Below are 15885 nucleotides of genomic sequence, written 5' to 3' on the forward strand. Positions count from 1 at the left end.
GGGCTGCCGGGGAGGCGCAGTTTAGACGGGTGGTGGTGCTTCATGCTGTTACTCTAACAGAAAAATGCGTGTCACCGCTCTTTCAAAAAAAGGCAGTTCGGGTGCTCCTCTATGTTCAGCTGCCTGCTCTCCGCAGACGCCAGTCTGCCTCAGAAATGCCGCTGCCCACCTTTACGAGCCCGGCTCCAGTAGCACACCCGCCAGCAGCATTCAGCATTCGCCACTTTCCCCCACGCTTTGTGCTGGCACAAACTCGCCTCACTACTGCCAGTGCGATGACTTTTCCACTTGCAGTTTCAGGCATTCAATCCAGCCTGCCCTCACCAGCTGTGTGCTGCTCATCTGGCTCTAAGCACAGCACAACAAAGACAAAACGTGTGCGTGTGCAGCCGGACAGGTGGCCTCCATGGGAGCATGGTGCCCACAGGTGCTCCCTGTGTCAGGATCAGGCTTCTCCCTATGGAGCTGGGCTGCCTGCTGGGCTCCGTGTTCCCCAGCACACATAGCAGCAGGCTGCTGCTGGCATCAGCTCCGGAGCACAGAGCGGTGGTCACTTCTGAAGATCACACGCAGCCTCTCCATGGCTAATTTGCTGTCCGTGGCTGACAAAAGCAGGATGGATCAAATATCTTCCAACAGATCTGCATTAAAAATGAAGCACTGGTGCTTGGAGAACTGACAGTCCCACCAGAAATAATGCAGGCTGCTGAGAGCCCTGGCTGCCTCATAAACAGCATCTTCTCATGTTGTCAGAACAGCTTATCTGCTATAGGAATAAATAAGCAGTTACTTGAATGAAAATGTTAATGGCAGAGATATAAATCACGTTGCTCTGCTGTAAAAATATGCTGCAGCTTAGAAGTGCATCCTTATTCCTCGAATGTATGAAAATATAGGTGCGTGTATGAAGAAGATAGATATGCATAGCTATGTCTTTCTCTCTGTATTTATACAATGATATGCATGCGTTGTACTCAGACCAGCAGCCAAAACCATCTGGCAGTCGGTCCCCCTGCCCAAGACATGCTTGGTGTGAGGCATGGAGCTCCCCTCTGAGGTCTGGCTGGATCTCTCCTGCTCAGGGTGTAACATAGCAACCGCTGCTTGGTGCCAGGGAGGCCATATCTCAGAGCTAATTGTTGCTGCCCTTATTAATGGCCACTACTGTGGCTTCTGGCGTGTTGCTGAACCAAGCTAGGGGAACAGAGGTTTATCAGTAGAGCCCTTGGAGCAGCTGGCCGTGCAGGGAAGTGTGCAGCAGTGATGGGTGCAAAGCTGTGCTAGTTCTTGGTGTACAGCTGAACTGCCCTTTCATAAAGGATGGATGTGGCTGCACTGGAGGAAATGTCTGCACCATTTTTCTCCCTGCTCAGCAGCTGCTGCAACCACAGCTTCCAGAGCGGACAGTCGGCTTTGGTGCAATGACTGATTAAGGGAGCCCCTCCATGAGCTGGTGTCTGCATCTTCCTGTTGGCTCCTGATCTTGAAGGAGCCATGGCTGTGTCTGTGTGGGGGCTCCCAATGGGCACCAGTTCACCCCGGCATTGCTGCTGCTGGTCTTGAGCTGGTGTGAGCATCGGCTGCAGCACCAGCAAGGGGTTATATAAAGCAGAAGTGGTTTATATAAGCCTATTTTATCTGCAAATCATTTATATTTAGAGCACCTATTTCTGCTGGAAACCCTAAAAGCATGTTACATAAGAGCCTGATAAATCCTTTGGCTTAGTGTTTCAGCAGAGGGAGGGAGCATTCGGTGCATGGGGCGTTCAGATTCTGGTTTTGTAACCAGAGCCTGAATGTGCCACCTGCAGCTGGGCTCGGGATCCTCTCTCCTCCCTCCACAGCACCTTGACTACAGCAGAATCTGTCCCTGTGCTGCTTGGTGTTACATCCACTGGACTGCAGTGGCTGGCCTTCCTCGAGCTCACTCTTTTGGGTGAGCCGTGGGTGAATGGCACAGGGACAATGGCTGTCCCACTTCTGGAGGGCACCACGCATTTTGTCCAGGTTCCTTGTGGTCCCACTCCCAGAGGGCGGGCAGGAGGGCACTGAACCCCACACCCTGTGAGCAGCAGCAGTGCCTCCCCTGTGGCACTGTCTCCCACAGGATGTGTGACCCCGGCCCCTCGCTCCCCATCATGGATCATGTGTCTTAAGCAAATTCTTGTCATACTTTGCTTGAGCCAGACGCTGTAAATTGGATTAATGTGGTGCCAGGAGAGATTTCTAGAGGGAAATATTTAAAACTAGCACTAATGGGAAAGTAGCTTATGGGCTGCCCAAGGGTTAGGGGGTTTCAGTGGCTGCTGGTGGGCACATGGGCTGCTCCTGTGGAGCAAAACTTCCCATTGGGGAGCAGAGGAGTATTCAGGGCAGTGGCTGTTCCAATGCAATGAATACACAAGGTTGAGTTGGTGCCATTGCCATCACTCAGGAGCATCCCCACAACTGGGGACACAACAACTTGCAGCAAATGCGCACTGGCACTAGCAGCTGCTGGCTGTTTGAAGGCAGACAGCTGAGAGATACGTGATGTGGTTTTCATGTTGCTTGCACTGCGGCTCTGAAAGTAGCCTGAGAGCAGCACAAGAGAAATACCGCTCCCCGGAGGCCCCTGCGCCTCATCCCGCTGCTTGGCTGTGCCTCTGGGGCCACATCAGTTCAATAGATGTGGAGCCAGGTTGATGGGTTGTAAGCAACACTTTATGGCCTTCATCTGATGAAAAAGAGGGATGGAAGTGCTGAGAGCAGGTGAAGGAGCACACTTGGTCACAGTCTGTCACATTTTGGGTCCGAAAAACATGAAGAACCATGGAAAATCAGTGCAGTACTGCATGTAGGTATCCATGTGATAATTATGTACATAGAAGTAACAATCTTTCACTAAGTGTGAATACCATATTTGCTAAGAAACTCTGTAGTATTAGCAGAAAGAATTCTGAGAGGCAGACATAATAGAAAATAAAAAACAAACCCATCTGCTTTATTAATCATGGCTTTAAAAATGTCTCTGCTAGCTATGCAGCTATTTCAAGAACTGTACTGTTTAAATCTATATCCAAACAAACACAGAAGCCACAATAAATCTGTCATTCAGTTATTCAGTTCTGCGGCTTTAAATGATTAAAAACGCTAAAATCCAAGAACAACATCAAATGGAAATGTTGTCTTTGTGCAGCCTGTAACACTGGGGATTTAGCTGCTAATCCTCTCAATATGGGAACTGTTGAGTCACGGCCTGACCCACTGATTGAGCACCTGTGGAAAGGACCTGGTCAGCCCTGGGAGCACAGGTGAAGGCAATTCAGCTGAGTGATCAGCAGGGGTGGAGCCTGGCTGCACCTCTCTTAGACCCCATTTAAGGGCTGACTGCCATGGGGAAGCATCTCTGGTTGGATTTCCTTCTTTTGTGGATCTTCCTCATGAGCACAGATCTTCAGAGATGGGTGAGTATCTTTCCTTTGTCTTTGTAACACCATTCCATTTGTGTTAGTCCTTTGGTATTGCGCTCCTGTATCACCTTTCCCTGTATTGACCCTTCTGACTGTAGCACTCTCCAAATGGTATCCCCAAGGAAAGGGATGGGAAAATGTCCCTTTATCACTAGTGTGAGCCTAGACAACCGTGCTGACTTCTATTACCCCCAGTCTGGAGGTGTGAGTGGAAGCAGTGGTGGTCACCATGCAGGAAATGGATCCTGGCAGTATATGTAGTATGGACACCTTGTGGGGATTTATCCTTACCTTCTACCTGCCATGGTGGGATTGAGGAGGCCACGAGTCCTCCATATTGCCCAGCACCCGGGGCAACAGCCTGAGGAGCACAGAGGAATTCATGCACTGAGGAAGGCTGAATCTCAGCAGGCCTCATCTCTGAGTGGGCAGCAGGCTCAGTGGGCAGGAGATCACTTCCATGTCCTGCACTGTACCCAGCTGCAAGTGACTGTTGGAAGAATGCTCCAAGCCTGGACCAGAAGTTGTGAAAACAAGGAAAAAGGTTTAAGTCATATGGAAGTAGAGCAGGACAAAACAGTCTTCTGCTGACTAAGAAGCAAATTGCAAAACTAGGGGGGAACAAAAATACCACACCAACAACAGTGATATTGATGTGTTTAGTGACACATCAACACAGCACATTAACAGTAAAGTAGATTAACCCCAATGCAAAAGTGGAGAAGGGAAAAGCCCTTCCCCTTGTCTCCTCCACAAGGCCACACTCTCATCAGTGGCCCTTGCCTCCAGCTGATACCAATCAAAGCCACCCCTGTCCCTGCTGAAGTGAAGGACACGATCAATGGGGAGGTAGCACAGCTGCATCACTGCGTGCCACAATACAGGAGGACCTGGGCTGGTGCCTCCATTGGACAAGAAGTGTAGAAGCAATCGATTCCTGAAGGCAGTGCACAAGTGCTTTCTGAGAAGTCCTCGAGCCCACAGCTGCCAGGGCCCTTCATTTGGCCAAGGGGAACAATGGGAGGTCAGGGGTTCTACTATTGATCTCATAGCTTGGCTGTGAATTCAGGCTAGTCACAAGGTCCCTGTCCCGCACCCAGCATCCTTTCTCACTTCTCACCATACATAACATTCTGGTTGGGTGACATAAAGGTTAAAAGTAAATTTGGCTGCAGTAGGACAGTGCACAGATTAGGAGAGGAATGTTATTATCGTTGCTCACTATAGAAGGACTGCTTTGCAGTCAGGATGCGATAGACAGACGCCAGCAAAAAGACGGTCACTGTGTGCAACAGCTGACAGAAGTGCTTGCAGAACGGTGCTGTGCTGTTCAGAGACTTATTTCCCCTGCACCAAGAATCAGAAGGAACCTGAACAACAGTGTGGCTCCAGCTTCCCCAGGAGCCCAGCTGCGATTCTCTGCACCCTGCGGCAGGAATGAGCAGAGCGGGGGGTGAGGAGCTGCTGGCCCCACAGAGCTCACTGAGCTGTGCTGCACGAACTCCTCTGAGTGCAGCGTGGGCCCTCTTATAGCCACGTATGGGATTATATATAGCAAATCTTATTAAGTTAAAACTAAATATAATTGTCAGAACTGGCTGACTGTGACTGAGAACTCCTGATCAGAACAAACTGTTCAGCACTATTAGAGCCCGTGTGATGACAGTACATTCAACATGCTCTGTCCTGGTTGTTACATAAGGGTAAACATCTCTAGCTGAAGTCATTGTTAGATACACTTTAAATGATGCCTTTAATTAAAGACCGCATACAGGAGAAAAGATACTTTCAAAAGATGGCTAGCATCCTCATTTCTTGCTTTTTTGTTAAACAAGGGTGTTCCATTTTCCTTGGCAAACACTATGGCACTAAACAGTCATCCCTTTACCTGGCTTACAATATAAGCTTTTTCTGTAATTTGTTTTAAAAGATAATTTAGTTGCTAGGTCACAGCTCAAGGACCATGCATGGAACTGTCCTACTTTCCTCCGGGGGTGGGCAGGGCTGTGAGCACAGCACAAAATCCCCCCCACTCCAGGGTGCTTCTGAAAGCCCTGCTCTGACCATTCTCATACCGCAGGGCTTCTGCCTCTTATCCTGGAAGAACCCAACTCCATGCCTTGGGTTATCATTGTTTTTTAGCTGTAGATTTAACTCTGCATGATCCTTACAGAGCACTTCCACTTTCTTTAATCTCTGCACAGGGGATTACTCCTCCTTAATAAGCACCATGGTCTGGCTGCACCCTCCAATGGCCACCATGTGCAACCTCTTCAAGCAGAGCTGGCACCACAGCTGCAAATCAAAGGAGAGAAGAACCACACAGTCTCAGCACCTGACTGCTGCTTTCTTGTGTAAAATGCTCCTACTCTACCATCACAAGCTAAGAGTGTATTTTTTAAGTGTATTTTTGCACAAGATGTGCTTTCAGCCTGAATTTCAACTGCAGTTCCTAAGTGCTTCCCCTATTCCTGTGGAGATGTTGCTGCTCTCCAGTCCAGACCCTCCCTTATGGGAAAGGGCCAACATCCTTCCTCCTGCCCCAACCCCATCTGTACAAAGGGAAGGGGTTATGCCAAAGCTCAGCAGCACACACAGTGTCCTTGTTCTTAGAAAGCTGCAGTTGCCAGAGAAGCAGAAATGGAAACATTATAGAAAAAGTTCCATGAGTTTGCAGAAGATGCAGTTTTATTGTACAGCTAATTAGCTACCTCAGGAATGGCTCTGATGGGAAGAACTAGGAAAGAAGTAAATACTGCTGCTCTTAAAGCGTGCTGCAACAGAGACTTGGTGTACACGTTTCCAAATACCTTGTAGCAGTTATCTGGTCTTGCTCCTGAAACCTCTTTATGATGGAACACTGGTGGGCTTCTCTGCTGCTTATCTTTACTGCAGGTTACCAGTGACACGAAGGCACTGCATGCAGGTGCACTGTTCTTTCCGCTTCGATAACAAGTCTAAAAAGTTAACTGCTGTCCACTTACACTCTGAAATTGAATCACACTTTCAACAGGTACACAGTTATCAGCGCAACCAGTTACACACTCAGGCTGTAATCACAGATGTCCCCCTGCACAAGACTCCCTTACGCTCAGGCTGTACACAGTGGCAGAAGCACACAGAATCATAGAATGGCCTGGGTTGAAAAGGACCACAATGATCATCCAGTTCCAACCCCCTGCCGTGTGCAGGGTCGCCAACCAGCAGACTGGGCTGCCCAGAGCCACATCCAGCCTGGCCTTGAATGCCTGCAGGGATGGGGCATCCACAGCCTCCTTGGGCAACCTGTTCCAGTGCTGCACCACCCTCTGTGTGAAAAACTTCCTCCTAATATCTAACCTAAACCTCCCCTGTCTCACTTTGAAGCTATTTCCCCTTGTCCTATCCCTCTACCATATCCCCCTACGTATCCCTTGTCCTGTCCCCTCTCTGGAGCCCGCCCTCCACAAGACAGGCTCCTACTCTCCCTCCTTGCAGCACAGCACAGCCAGTGGTTTTTACAGCCACAGCTGTTTACTTCTCTCTGTATAAAGCACCAGGAAACAACAGTCATTTTTTGCTGGCCATGTTTTTATTTGTCTTTCGTTTTAAACAGGGGAGCCAATGATACATCCAGTATTTAATTAAAAAAAAAAATCAGAAGGGAAAACAAATTTTCAGAAGACCGAGATGCTACATGCTATATTTAACCTAATTTTAATTCATGCTTGCTTTGGGGGGGAGGGAAGGGGGCAGGAATCATTCAGTAAAAACATACAGTAAAAACAAAATGTCTCATCATATAGAACTTTAACCTACAGTAATGTTGTACCTTAATTATTTCCATGCACACAACTAACATTACAAAATTTTTTAGAAATGAACACAATTAAGACTTCTAGGAGCATTTTATAATAAAGCGATTCCTAATTTCTTTTGTAGAGATCAAGCACCTCCAATTACAAATTCCTATACACAGTGAGTGCTTTACTTGAAATGAAAACTAGAAAAAAAATGTATTGGATAGCCTCAGAATAAGCCGATGTTAATATATATCCAGCTATGTAGGCAATAAAACCATAGTGCTAAACAAAAACTTTTATCTGAAACGTAACTCAAAAATTAAGTTGACTTTCTATAATTACAGAAATATACTTATTTATTTGCTAAAATAAATAAAAGTGCTGCATATTAACACTTCACTATAAAGAATGCATACCAGAACATTTATAAATATTGAATGGTTTTCAATAAGAATAGCTACTACAATAATGCTGGCTAAATAGAAGTGCATAATGAGAAGCACTATGGGTGGTTAATGTTTTGCCACATACTGCTGTTACCTTGAGGTAGATAACACATGCGTACCAAATTCTGCATTCGTTTCAGTTGCTGCTGGTATCATGTGTCTAAGAAATGTGTACAGTATGAAAAACTCTGAAAGACGCATGAATGAAAAAAACCTTCTGGGAAAAATAGATATTCTCATGCAATTATGTACAGTCTCACTGTGTAGATTTCAAGGCAAGTTTCTTTTTTTTTTTTCTTGCAAAACATGGACATTGTTTTACTGAGAGAATGGTTTTGTTTTTTTTTACTTGGTTTAGTGCATTTTTTGTTACCTCCTGCATTTTGCATTATTTTGCTCTATTCTTTAATTTTGTGTGCAAACGACATGCCAGTTTAAAAACAAAACTAACTTATGTATAGAAAGTAATTCTGGATTGTAAAAACAATGGTAAACAGAAAGCTAATGAAATCCATACCAAAATTACACCATCTGATTCAAGTAAAAAAATTACTTACACTAGTAATAAAAAAAGACAAACACAGCTCATGAATATAAAAGAAATGTCTGCTGAGTGTTTTAATTTAGATGTTTCAGAATGCTGCTGTATGTTTTGTGGGGAATCTGGGGAGAGGATTTCATAGCAGAAGGCGTTAGCGTGGCCTGTATGGATTTCAGTGGCGAACCAACAGGGCTATGAAACTGAGGAATACCTATAGCCTCAAGCTGCTTGTTGAAGAGGAGTTCTCCACTGTTACTGAGAAAGCTCTCTCCTCTCTCCTTCTCCCCAAGCTTCCCCTCTTCTACTGGCTCAGGTTCTAGCATTTCAGCATCTTCTTTCTTACTAAAAAATTTGTCCAAATAACTGGTGTAAGTATTTTCTTTTTCAGCTTGTTCATCTTTCCTCACCTCACAACAGAACTGGTCTATGAGGAAGCACTCCTCCCCGTTACTTACAAACTGACTGTCCCAAGAAGTTTGGTACAGAGCTCCTAACTGTGCCAAGTTAGCCATTCCCTTCTCCTGCTTCTCTCTGCTTACCGACTTCGATATTAATCCTTTCGACTCCATCTGAGACACCGAGCTATTCAAGTCATTTAATTTATCAACATCAGTAGGCTCGTGTTGTAAACTAAGCTGAATGGTTTCTGCTATAAACGAATCAAAGTCAAATCCTTGATTCTTCTCCCTTTCTTTTTCAACAAGTTGCTGTGATGCTTCCTCAAGCGCTATCTGGGCTTTCACCAATCCATTCTTTTCACATTTAGACTTGCCTTTCTTATCAGACTTTTCTTTGCTCTGCTCCTTCCAGTTTGACAGATCTATAATAAGCTTGGGCTCATAGTAATGGTTAACTTCACTGTCTCGCCAAACTAAATTATCTAGGTATGAAGATGACCTCATTTTGTAATTACAAGTGTGACTACATTCCAGATCACAGTATTTGTTTTCATGGTGATCTGAATACTGCCAGCAAGGCTCAGTAGAGAAGTGGGTGTCAAAAGCAGGATCCTCCAGATACTTTTCACGATCTCCATCCAAATATTTGCGAGGATCTACTTGCACTTCTTCCTCATCAGTAACATCAGAAAGAGCCCTTGGATCACGCTGAACTTCATCAGCTTCATAGTTATTATGAATAGGCCAGTCATGGTCTGAAAACTGACTTTCATGGTATCTGCAAAACAATTTCCTAAGTGTTAGCAGCTAAAAACAGTCTTCTAGCTCCCAAGACAGAGACAGTTACAGTTAGCAGTTCCCTCACAGAATAATGACAATTCAATATAGATGACAGAAGTTTTTCATTAATCAAATCAGGTACCTCTTCCAGGTTGTTTGTTGTTTTGTCTTTTTTTTTTTTAAATTTAATCTGGCATAAAGCAATCCTCATATGCACATCTGAAAGATTCAAATCCAGAATTATGTACAACAGCTTACTCCATCCACAGAGCTCTTTGTAAAGTTTAACGCACTTCAAATACCGCTACTGTAATTCTCTTTATTGCTGTACGTATCGAGCACTGGACAAGAGCAATCTACACAAAAACATGGAGGGGGAGGGAAAAGAAACTAAACAGTAATGGAAAGATTAAACTTTAGATTTTAGATTCCCAAACATATCTCAGGGATATATAAGCATACCCACGTCAGTCTTATAAGTCATAAGCCCAGTGATTCTTCCTTAAGAAACAAGTAGAAAAGGAAACAATGCCCAAGAAGCAACATGACTTCAAATAGGAAACAATTCAGTCATGCTACACGCCACAGTAAGCAACAAATTTACCTTTCCCAATTATAAATATGGCTGTGACTTTCATCCATCAGCAGAATATCATCAACCTCATCTTCAATGTGAAAAGGATGACTCGAAATAGGCTCATCCGTTGGAAAGGAATAAATGCTCATGTAAGGATGGGACAAAGCTTCTTCTGCTGTCAATCGATCCATGGGACTAAATGTCAAAATTTGCTCCAGAAAGTCCAGTGCTGCAGAGTAGAAGGTATTTAAAAGGAGAAAAATGACATTTCAGACATCTAGAATTGAAGATCACAGCATAATGCTCAGCTCTGGAGGTGTGCATCTGCTCAGAAAGTGTAGCTCGCCAACTGGGAGGTATCTATTACTAGCACTTTACTGCCAAAAAAAACCCCAAACCGCCATTTGGCAACCATAGTAAACAGAAGAGTAGAGGTCAAACCTAGGATCTACAATAAATAAGCCTAAAACAGGAAAAAAAGAAATACTACAAGACAGAATGCTTCAAATGGAATCAGTACCCACCAACTGTCATGAAACACTGCTGTCAGTAACTAAGATTCAAAACAGATTGCTTTGGGGACTTAAAAGAACAAAAAACAGCAACAAACAAACCAACATTTGCAAGAGTTGTTTTAAACTGACTCAATCCCAACATTCCTTTATATTTAGAATGCTACTGTCTCAAAACAGAGCAGTTTTGTCCGTCTCCCAGCATTAGCAGGTCCAGCACAGATGCATAATTCTACTCCCAACATGACCAAGTAGCTATCATGTAATCAAACTGTGTTGTTTTTTATTTTATTACAATAGCAGACACTTCTTCAGAGAACACAGATTCTTCCAACCGAAACTTCCACGTAACACTTACAGACGTGCACTGCTATGCTGATCACCACTGTTCCATGATTTTTTTAATCATATTAAAGAAATATTTCTTTGGAATTACTTACCTTCAGGACTGATGCCTGGAAGCAACTGAGTTAAAGGTTTGTGTGGCTCAGTCATATCATTTCTAATGTAAACTGGAATTACATTGAGAAGCTCCTGACGGTCCTCCTCATGTACAACAGGAATTGATTCTAGAATCAACTGCATCTGTTCAAGTTCATGTGCACCTAAAGACCAAGAGAAGACACACGCTGTCATTTCTACTTCAAGCACGTCCATCTCTGTATACTGGGTTATTTGCATGCCAGTGCTTCCCTCCTTTCCCAAAGAGCTCAGGCCACCAGAGATACTGACACGTCACGATAAATACGGAAACAGGCTGCAGCATCTCAAGACCTTTGCTTCAGCAATCTGCATGACAGCCTGCACTGGACACCCTGCCATGCATTTACCAGGTTGAGCAAAGAAGTGCTAAAGCCGAATCACTGAAGAGAAAGCAACTGAGCCCTACATTCCCCAGCTAAGTCACTACTGCTTCACATCAGCATACTACAAATTCCTAATACAATCTATCAGACTGCCCATAATTTGTTGCAAATAGAATTCTGCTCTACTAGTACTTCACATCCAATCCACACTTAGATTAATTAGCTTTATTCATTCCACTCTAGATGAAATTAACATTCTAAAAGAGTTATTAAGAAAAAAATAAAAACCAAGGTTATTTGAAACAGCTATTGGACTCCTCTGCCATGACACTGCATCTCCCCCTCACCCCAGGTGTTCTGGGATTTTAAAGCCCATTCTTCTTCCTGTTCCCTTTAGCTTTCCAGAAAGCAAGATGCCAAGGGGATGATTCAGATGCAGGCAGGAAGTTACAGACTGACCAAAACAAGCCCTCCAAACAACTCTGCAAAATAACTTGATTCAGAGCCTCAGCACAGGTTAAGTGGCATATTTCCAAACATATTCACTTTCCAAATGCATGACTTTAACAAGCCATTGTTTTTCAAATCAGAAAACATAAGCAGTGCTAAATTAATCAGAAGGGCACAGCTGTATCTAAATAACTTTTTTTTTTTTTAATGTGTCTATGCAATGCAACGGAGGTACATAAGTGAGTCTGGAAACGTAAGATTTTGGTTATTAAGACCAAGTTAAAAAAAAAAAAACCTAAACCACTGTAACTTTGGCAAATATTAATGCAATTCAAGGGAAAAAAAAAAACAAAACAAACAACCAAAATGCTTCTGGTGTCATTACCTAACAAGTGCAATCCATCTATGCTAACGCCAAAATCCAGCCTTTCTCCCATGTTTCTCTATTTTTCAGTAAGAGTACTTGGGGCAAAGCAATCCAATACATCTCTTATCAGTGGAGCATTTATTACACTGGGAGCACTACTCCAGTAATTATTAGCTCAGTGTTAGCAACTCAGTGCAATCTAAGAAAATCTCTTTGCATATTATTCACTGACTTCTGTAACATTATGATTTCAGGGTGGCAGTATTCCTTTAATAGTACTTAATGAGAAAATGCTTTCACTTTATTTTGGTGTATAAAGGTAAGAATTATTGCAGAGGTTTTAGTCCACATGTATCTAGGAGGAATGCGACTTTTGAATCACAAGCTCAAATCTTTGAGGGTTTTATCTACACAACCCCAGTGAGCTGGGCCAACAGGAACCAACTGCAACAGAACAGCTGCTGCTGCAGGCCCAAAAGCCACACAGAAATCAGCATTTCAGGGGACTGCTCTAGACTAGCTCATCTGCTCCATGGACTGAATGCACATCAGCAGGGGAAGCACACCAAGTCATCTCAACAGAGCAAAAAGCAGTTTGGGTTTATCTGAGTCCAGTTTGTGCACTGAGCTAAAAATCAACATTGTGGTCAGGAAGGCTACCCAGAGATTTGCCTCAGAAAAGCACTCCTCATTCTAACTAAAGCACCCCCACGAGACTAGAGCATTGCTTCCTATTTTACCAGAAACATCAGGAGGTTACATGTCTCCTTGGGATGCTACACTGCATTTCAAAATCCTCGAGTCCTGCTAATACCACTGAAACACAAGAACATCTGAAGATTATCAAAGCTGGCAACTTTCTCAGGTCAAAATTGTGTACACTGAAATAGAAAAAAAAGAGGAGGAAGGGGAAATGGTCTACTATTTCACCATCTAAAATACAAAGAAGCAAGATGCAATTAAGATTGACTAAATTAAGAAATACTTATAAATGCAATGCTTGGACCATTCATAACCCTTAACACCCCCTGGAAACATCAATTCACAGAACACATATTTAGAACACTTCTTACACAGCCAATAAATAGAGCTTAACCAAATCACAGGAAGATTAACCACGTGTGTGCTCACTAAGTTAAATTCTGCTATTTATAGAAGACACACAAATGCATCAATTTATAGCACAACTGTATAATAATACAGCATTATCCTGACAGTCGGAGAGAATTGATACTAACCAGGAGAACAAATCCTTCCTTAGGAATATCATCAGGCAACACCATTCCTTTTAGGAACACAGACAATTTTTCTTCTACTCACCTGCAAAGAGGGTTTTCCCAGTCAGCATTTCAGCAAAGATGCAACCTGCAGCCCACATGTCAATGGCTTTAGTGTAGTTGTTAGGAGAAAGTAAAAGCCGGGGTGATCTGTACCATTTAGTGACCAATCCTTCAGAAAGATGGCCCTAACAAATACACAAAAACAAACAAAATGCTTACTTACATTTTTTTCAAGAGGTGTGTTTTTAATTACTTTTTTTCCCCTTGCGTTTTAATGCAACACTTGAAGATTTTGGTCTTGTGGTCTTAGGAGTAGTTCTAAGTCACGTGCTACCTTTTAAAATGGAACAGCACTATCTTTATGAATGAACAGTAACAACAGACAAACGTGATTCTACTTTTTAGTCAGACACTACAATAAAACTTCATAATCCCCAGGTGCCAAATAAATGCAGACAAAATAATTAGCTCTCTGAGGAGACATCTCCTGAACCAGGAATGAGGCATCCCTGAATAAATCCCAGGAAATGGCCACACTCATACACTACGCATGTACCATTCATAATCTTACCTAAGGCTTACTCACTTATGCCTCTACATGGTGCTCTTGAAAAATCCCAAGTTCGGTATTCACAGTTAAAAATAACCTGCTTTTTCTGAATACATCTAATTATGCTTTATTTTATGCTACAGTAATTGTTAATTGCCCCTATTTGAGATAAAAGACGTCACCTAGAGACCCGTTTCATTTGACTTGCAAGTATTTCATTTCTACTGTGCGTACGACCCCTAATCTGATATCCCACTGCTAAAGAAGCTTTCTACAGACTGCATTTTACTCTAAGTACCTTGACAAGAACCAGCAATTTTATTTAATTCTGCAAGAAGGAAGATACTACTTTAAGGAGGCACGGTTGTCAGCATATCACTTAAGTATTTCCACTCTTCACACACCTTGTGGGAATAATGAGGATCCATGATTCGTGCAAGACCGAAGTCCCCAATCTTCAGCACCAAGTCTTCGGTATTAATGAAAAGGTTAGCTGGTTTGAGATCTCTATGCAGAACATTTGCAGAGTGGATATACTTGAGCCCACGTAGCAGCTGGTACATGAAAAGTCTGGCATGATCTTCCAGTAAAGGGCCTTGCTCTAGCAGATTAGCCAGATCCGTCTCCATGTATTCCTGGACAATGTAAACACAGTTCAGCTCTGTCAGGGAGCCCACATCATCTGTTAGCTGGCTTCCACTAGGACCAAGAATTTCAAATACTTTGACAATGTTATCGTGGTCAAGTCTTCTAATAATTTTGATCTCACGTAGAGCATGTTTAACACTCTGGGGATCCGTAAGGACAATTTTCTTGACAGCCACTCTCTTGTCACAGTCATTGTCGACAGCAGAAAAAACTAAGCCATTTCCACCACAGCCCAGTGGTTTTAAGTCCATATACCGAGAGCCCAGATCAAAACCATGAATGTTCATGAGACTTTCAAATTTTTCTGCCATTTTAAAATTCTTTACGTTTTCTTTTTCCTCAAACTACTAAGCTTCTGTAAACACGCGGAGACACTTCCACTGGTATCTGAAGGAAAGGTCTTACGGAAAGGGAGAAGAAACACTTGGCTTCGACTGCAAGATGGTTTCTTGACACTCTCATTTCATTATGAGCCAGCCAGGCCTGTTGTGTCCCCTTGAATTTAGAGCCCGTCAGCTCTAGAACTCAAACCGAGCATAAGATAGAAAGATTGCAGCATTCATAGTTCAAGAAAGGTGCAGCATTTCTGCAGACATTAAAGAAAATACTCACAAGAAACTCAAACGGAATGAAATGACATACTATGCACTCAGCTCTACTGTGCTAAACTGGTTAACATTTAACAAAAATGTGAATAAATATGCACATAATAGGCTTCTATTAACATCCTCCTCCTCACAGTGCAGATACATTCAGTGTTGGACTGGTCCTGAGCAGCGTCATTCTATGGTGCTGGTAAGCACTATTTTTTTCTTCTTCCTCCTTTTTCCTCTCCTTTGTTTACAGTCTGGTTAAACAGGAAACTGGCAGCTCTTGATTTACAAAAGATGCCTTCTGTTAATGATCAGGTGGCTCCAGCTCACCACAATCACAATCAAAGCTACCATCCATCTTACTCTGTGGCAACCTGAAAAGAAGACAAAAAGAGATCAGTATTCCAGCATGTACAGAAGTCCTCTTCCTCTCCCAGCTCCCAAAGTTGTCATTGATATACAGCTTAGTGTTCACTCACAAAACGCCAGGTCACCACAGAAGCTGAACTACTAGAAGTGACGTATTCTTCTCATACTTCTTGCAGAAAGAAATTGACAATAATCACCAGAGCATCACTTCTAAACACGCGTTGTGAAGGTTTTATATACGTAACCTAGTGAGAATGTAAGGCACGTAAGTGAAGAGTTTAAGAAGCACCATACAGAACCTGGAATTCTTCACTCTATTTTTACTCAAAGCCAG

General features: G+C 43.2%; 1 protein-coding gene and 1 long non-coding RNA gene across 2 annotated transcripts; one reads left to right on the top strand and one right to left on the bottom strand.

Annotated features, from left to right (window-relative positions):
• The first annotated feature begins 3308 nt into the window (after positions 1-3308).
• LOC109369585 lies at positions 3309-6508 on the top strand. Its single transcript, XR_002118795.1, has 2 exons — positions 3309-3446; positions 5657-6508. It is a non-coding gene; the product is annotated as an uncharacterized LOC109369585 (long non-coding RNA).
• Positions 6509-8012: 1504 nt separating this feature from the next.
• Positions 8013-15556, bottom strand: MAPK6 (mitogen-activated protein kinase 6). The gene is made up of 5 exons (XM_010717247.1): positions 14346-15556; positions 13432-13576; positions 10929-11093; positions 10004-10205; positions 8013-9397 (listed from the first exon to the last, which is right to left on the bottom strand). The coding sequence occupies exons 1-5, from the start codon at positions 14898-14900 to the stop codon at positions 8299-8301; spliced, it is 2166 nt and encodes a 721-aa protein (XP_010715549.1). The 5' UTR covers positions 14901-15556; the 3' UTR covers positions 8013-8298.
• Positions 15557-15885: the final 329 nt, after the last annotated feature.

This window comes from Meleagris gallopavo, chromosome 12, assembly GCF_000146605.3.
Source record: "Meleagris gallopavo isolate NT-WF06-2002-E0010 breed Aviagen turkey brand Nicholas breeding stock chromosome 12, Turkey_5.1, whole genome shotgun sequence".
NCBI lineage: Eukaryota > Metazoa > Chordata > Aves > Galliformes > Phasianidae > Meleagris > Meleagris gallopavo.

Excerpts from the sequence above, each read along its gene's own strand:
- MAPK6 (XM_010717247.1), bottom strand. The coding sequence starts at position 14,900 with ATGGCAGAAAAATTTGAAAGTCTCATGAACATTCATGGTTTTGATCTG. Across the intron at positions 13,577-14,345 it reads ATCCTCATTATTCCCACAAG|GGCCATCTTTCTGAAGGATT; the intron begins GTGTGTGAAGAG and ends TGTATTTGTTAG. Across the intron at positions 11,094-13,431 it reads TGGGAAAACCCTCTTTGCAG|GTGCACATGAACTTGAACAG; the intron begins GTGAGTAGAAGA and ends CTTGGTCTTTAG.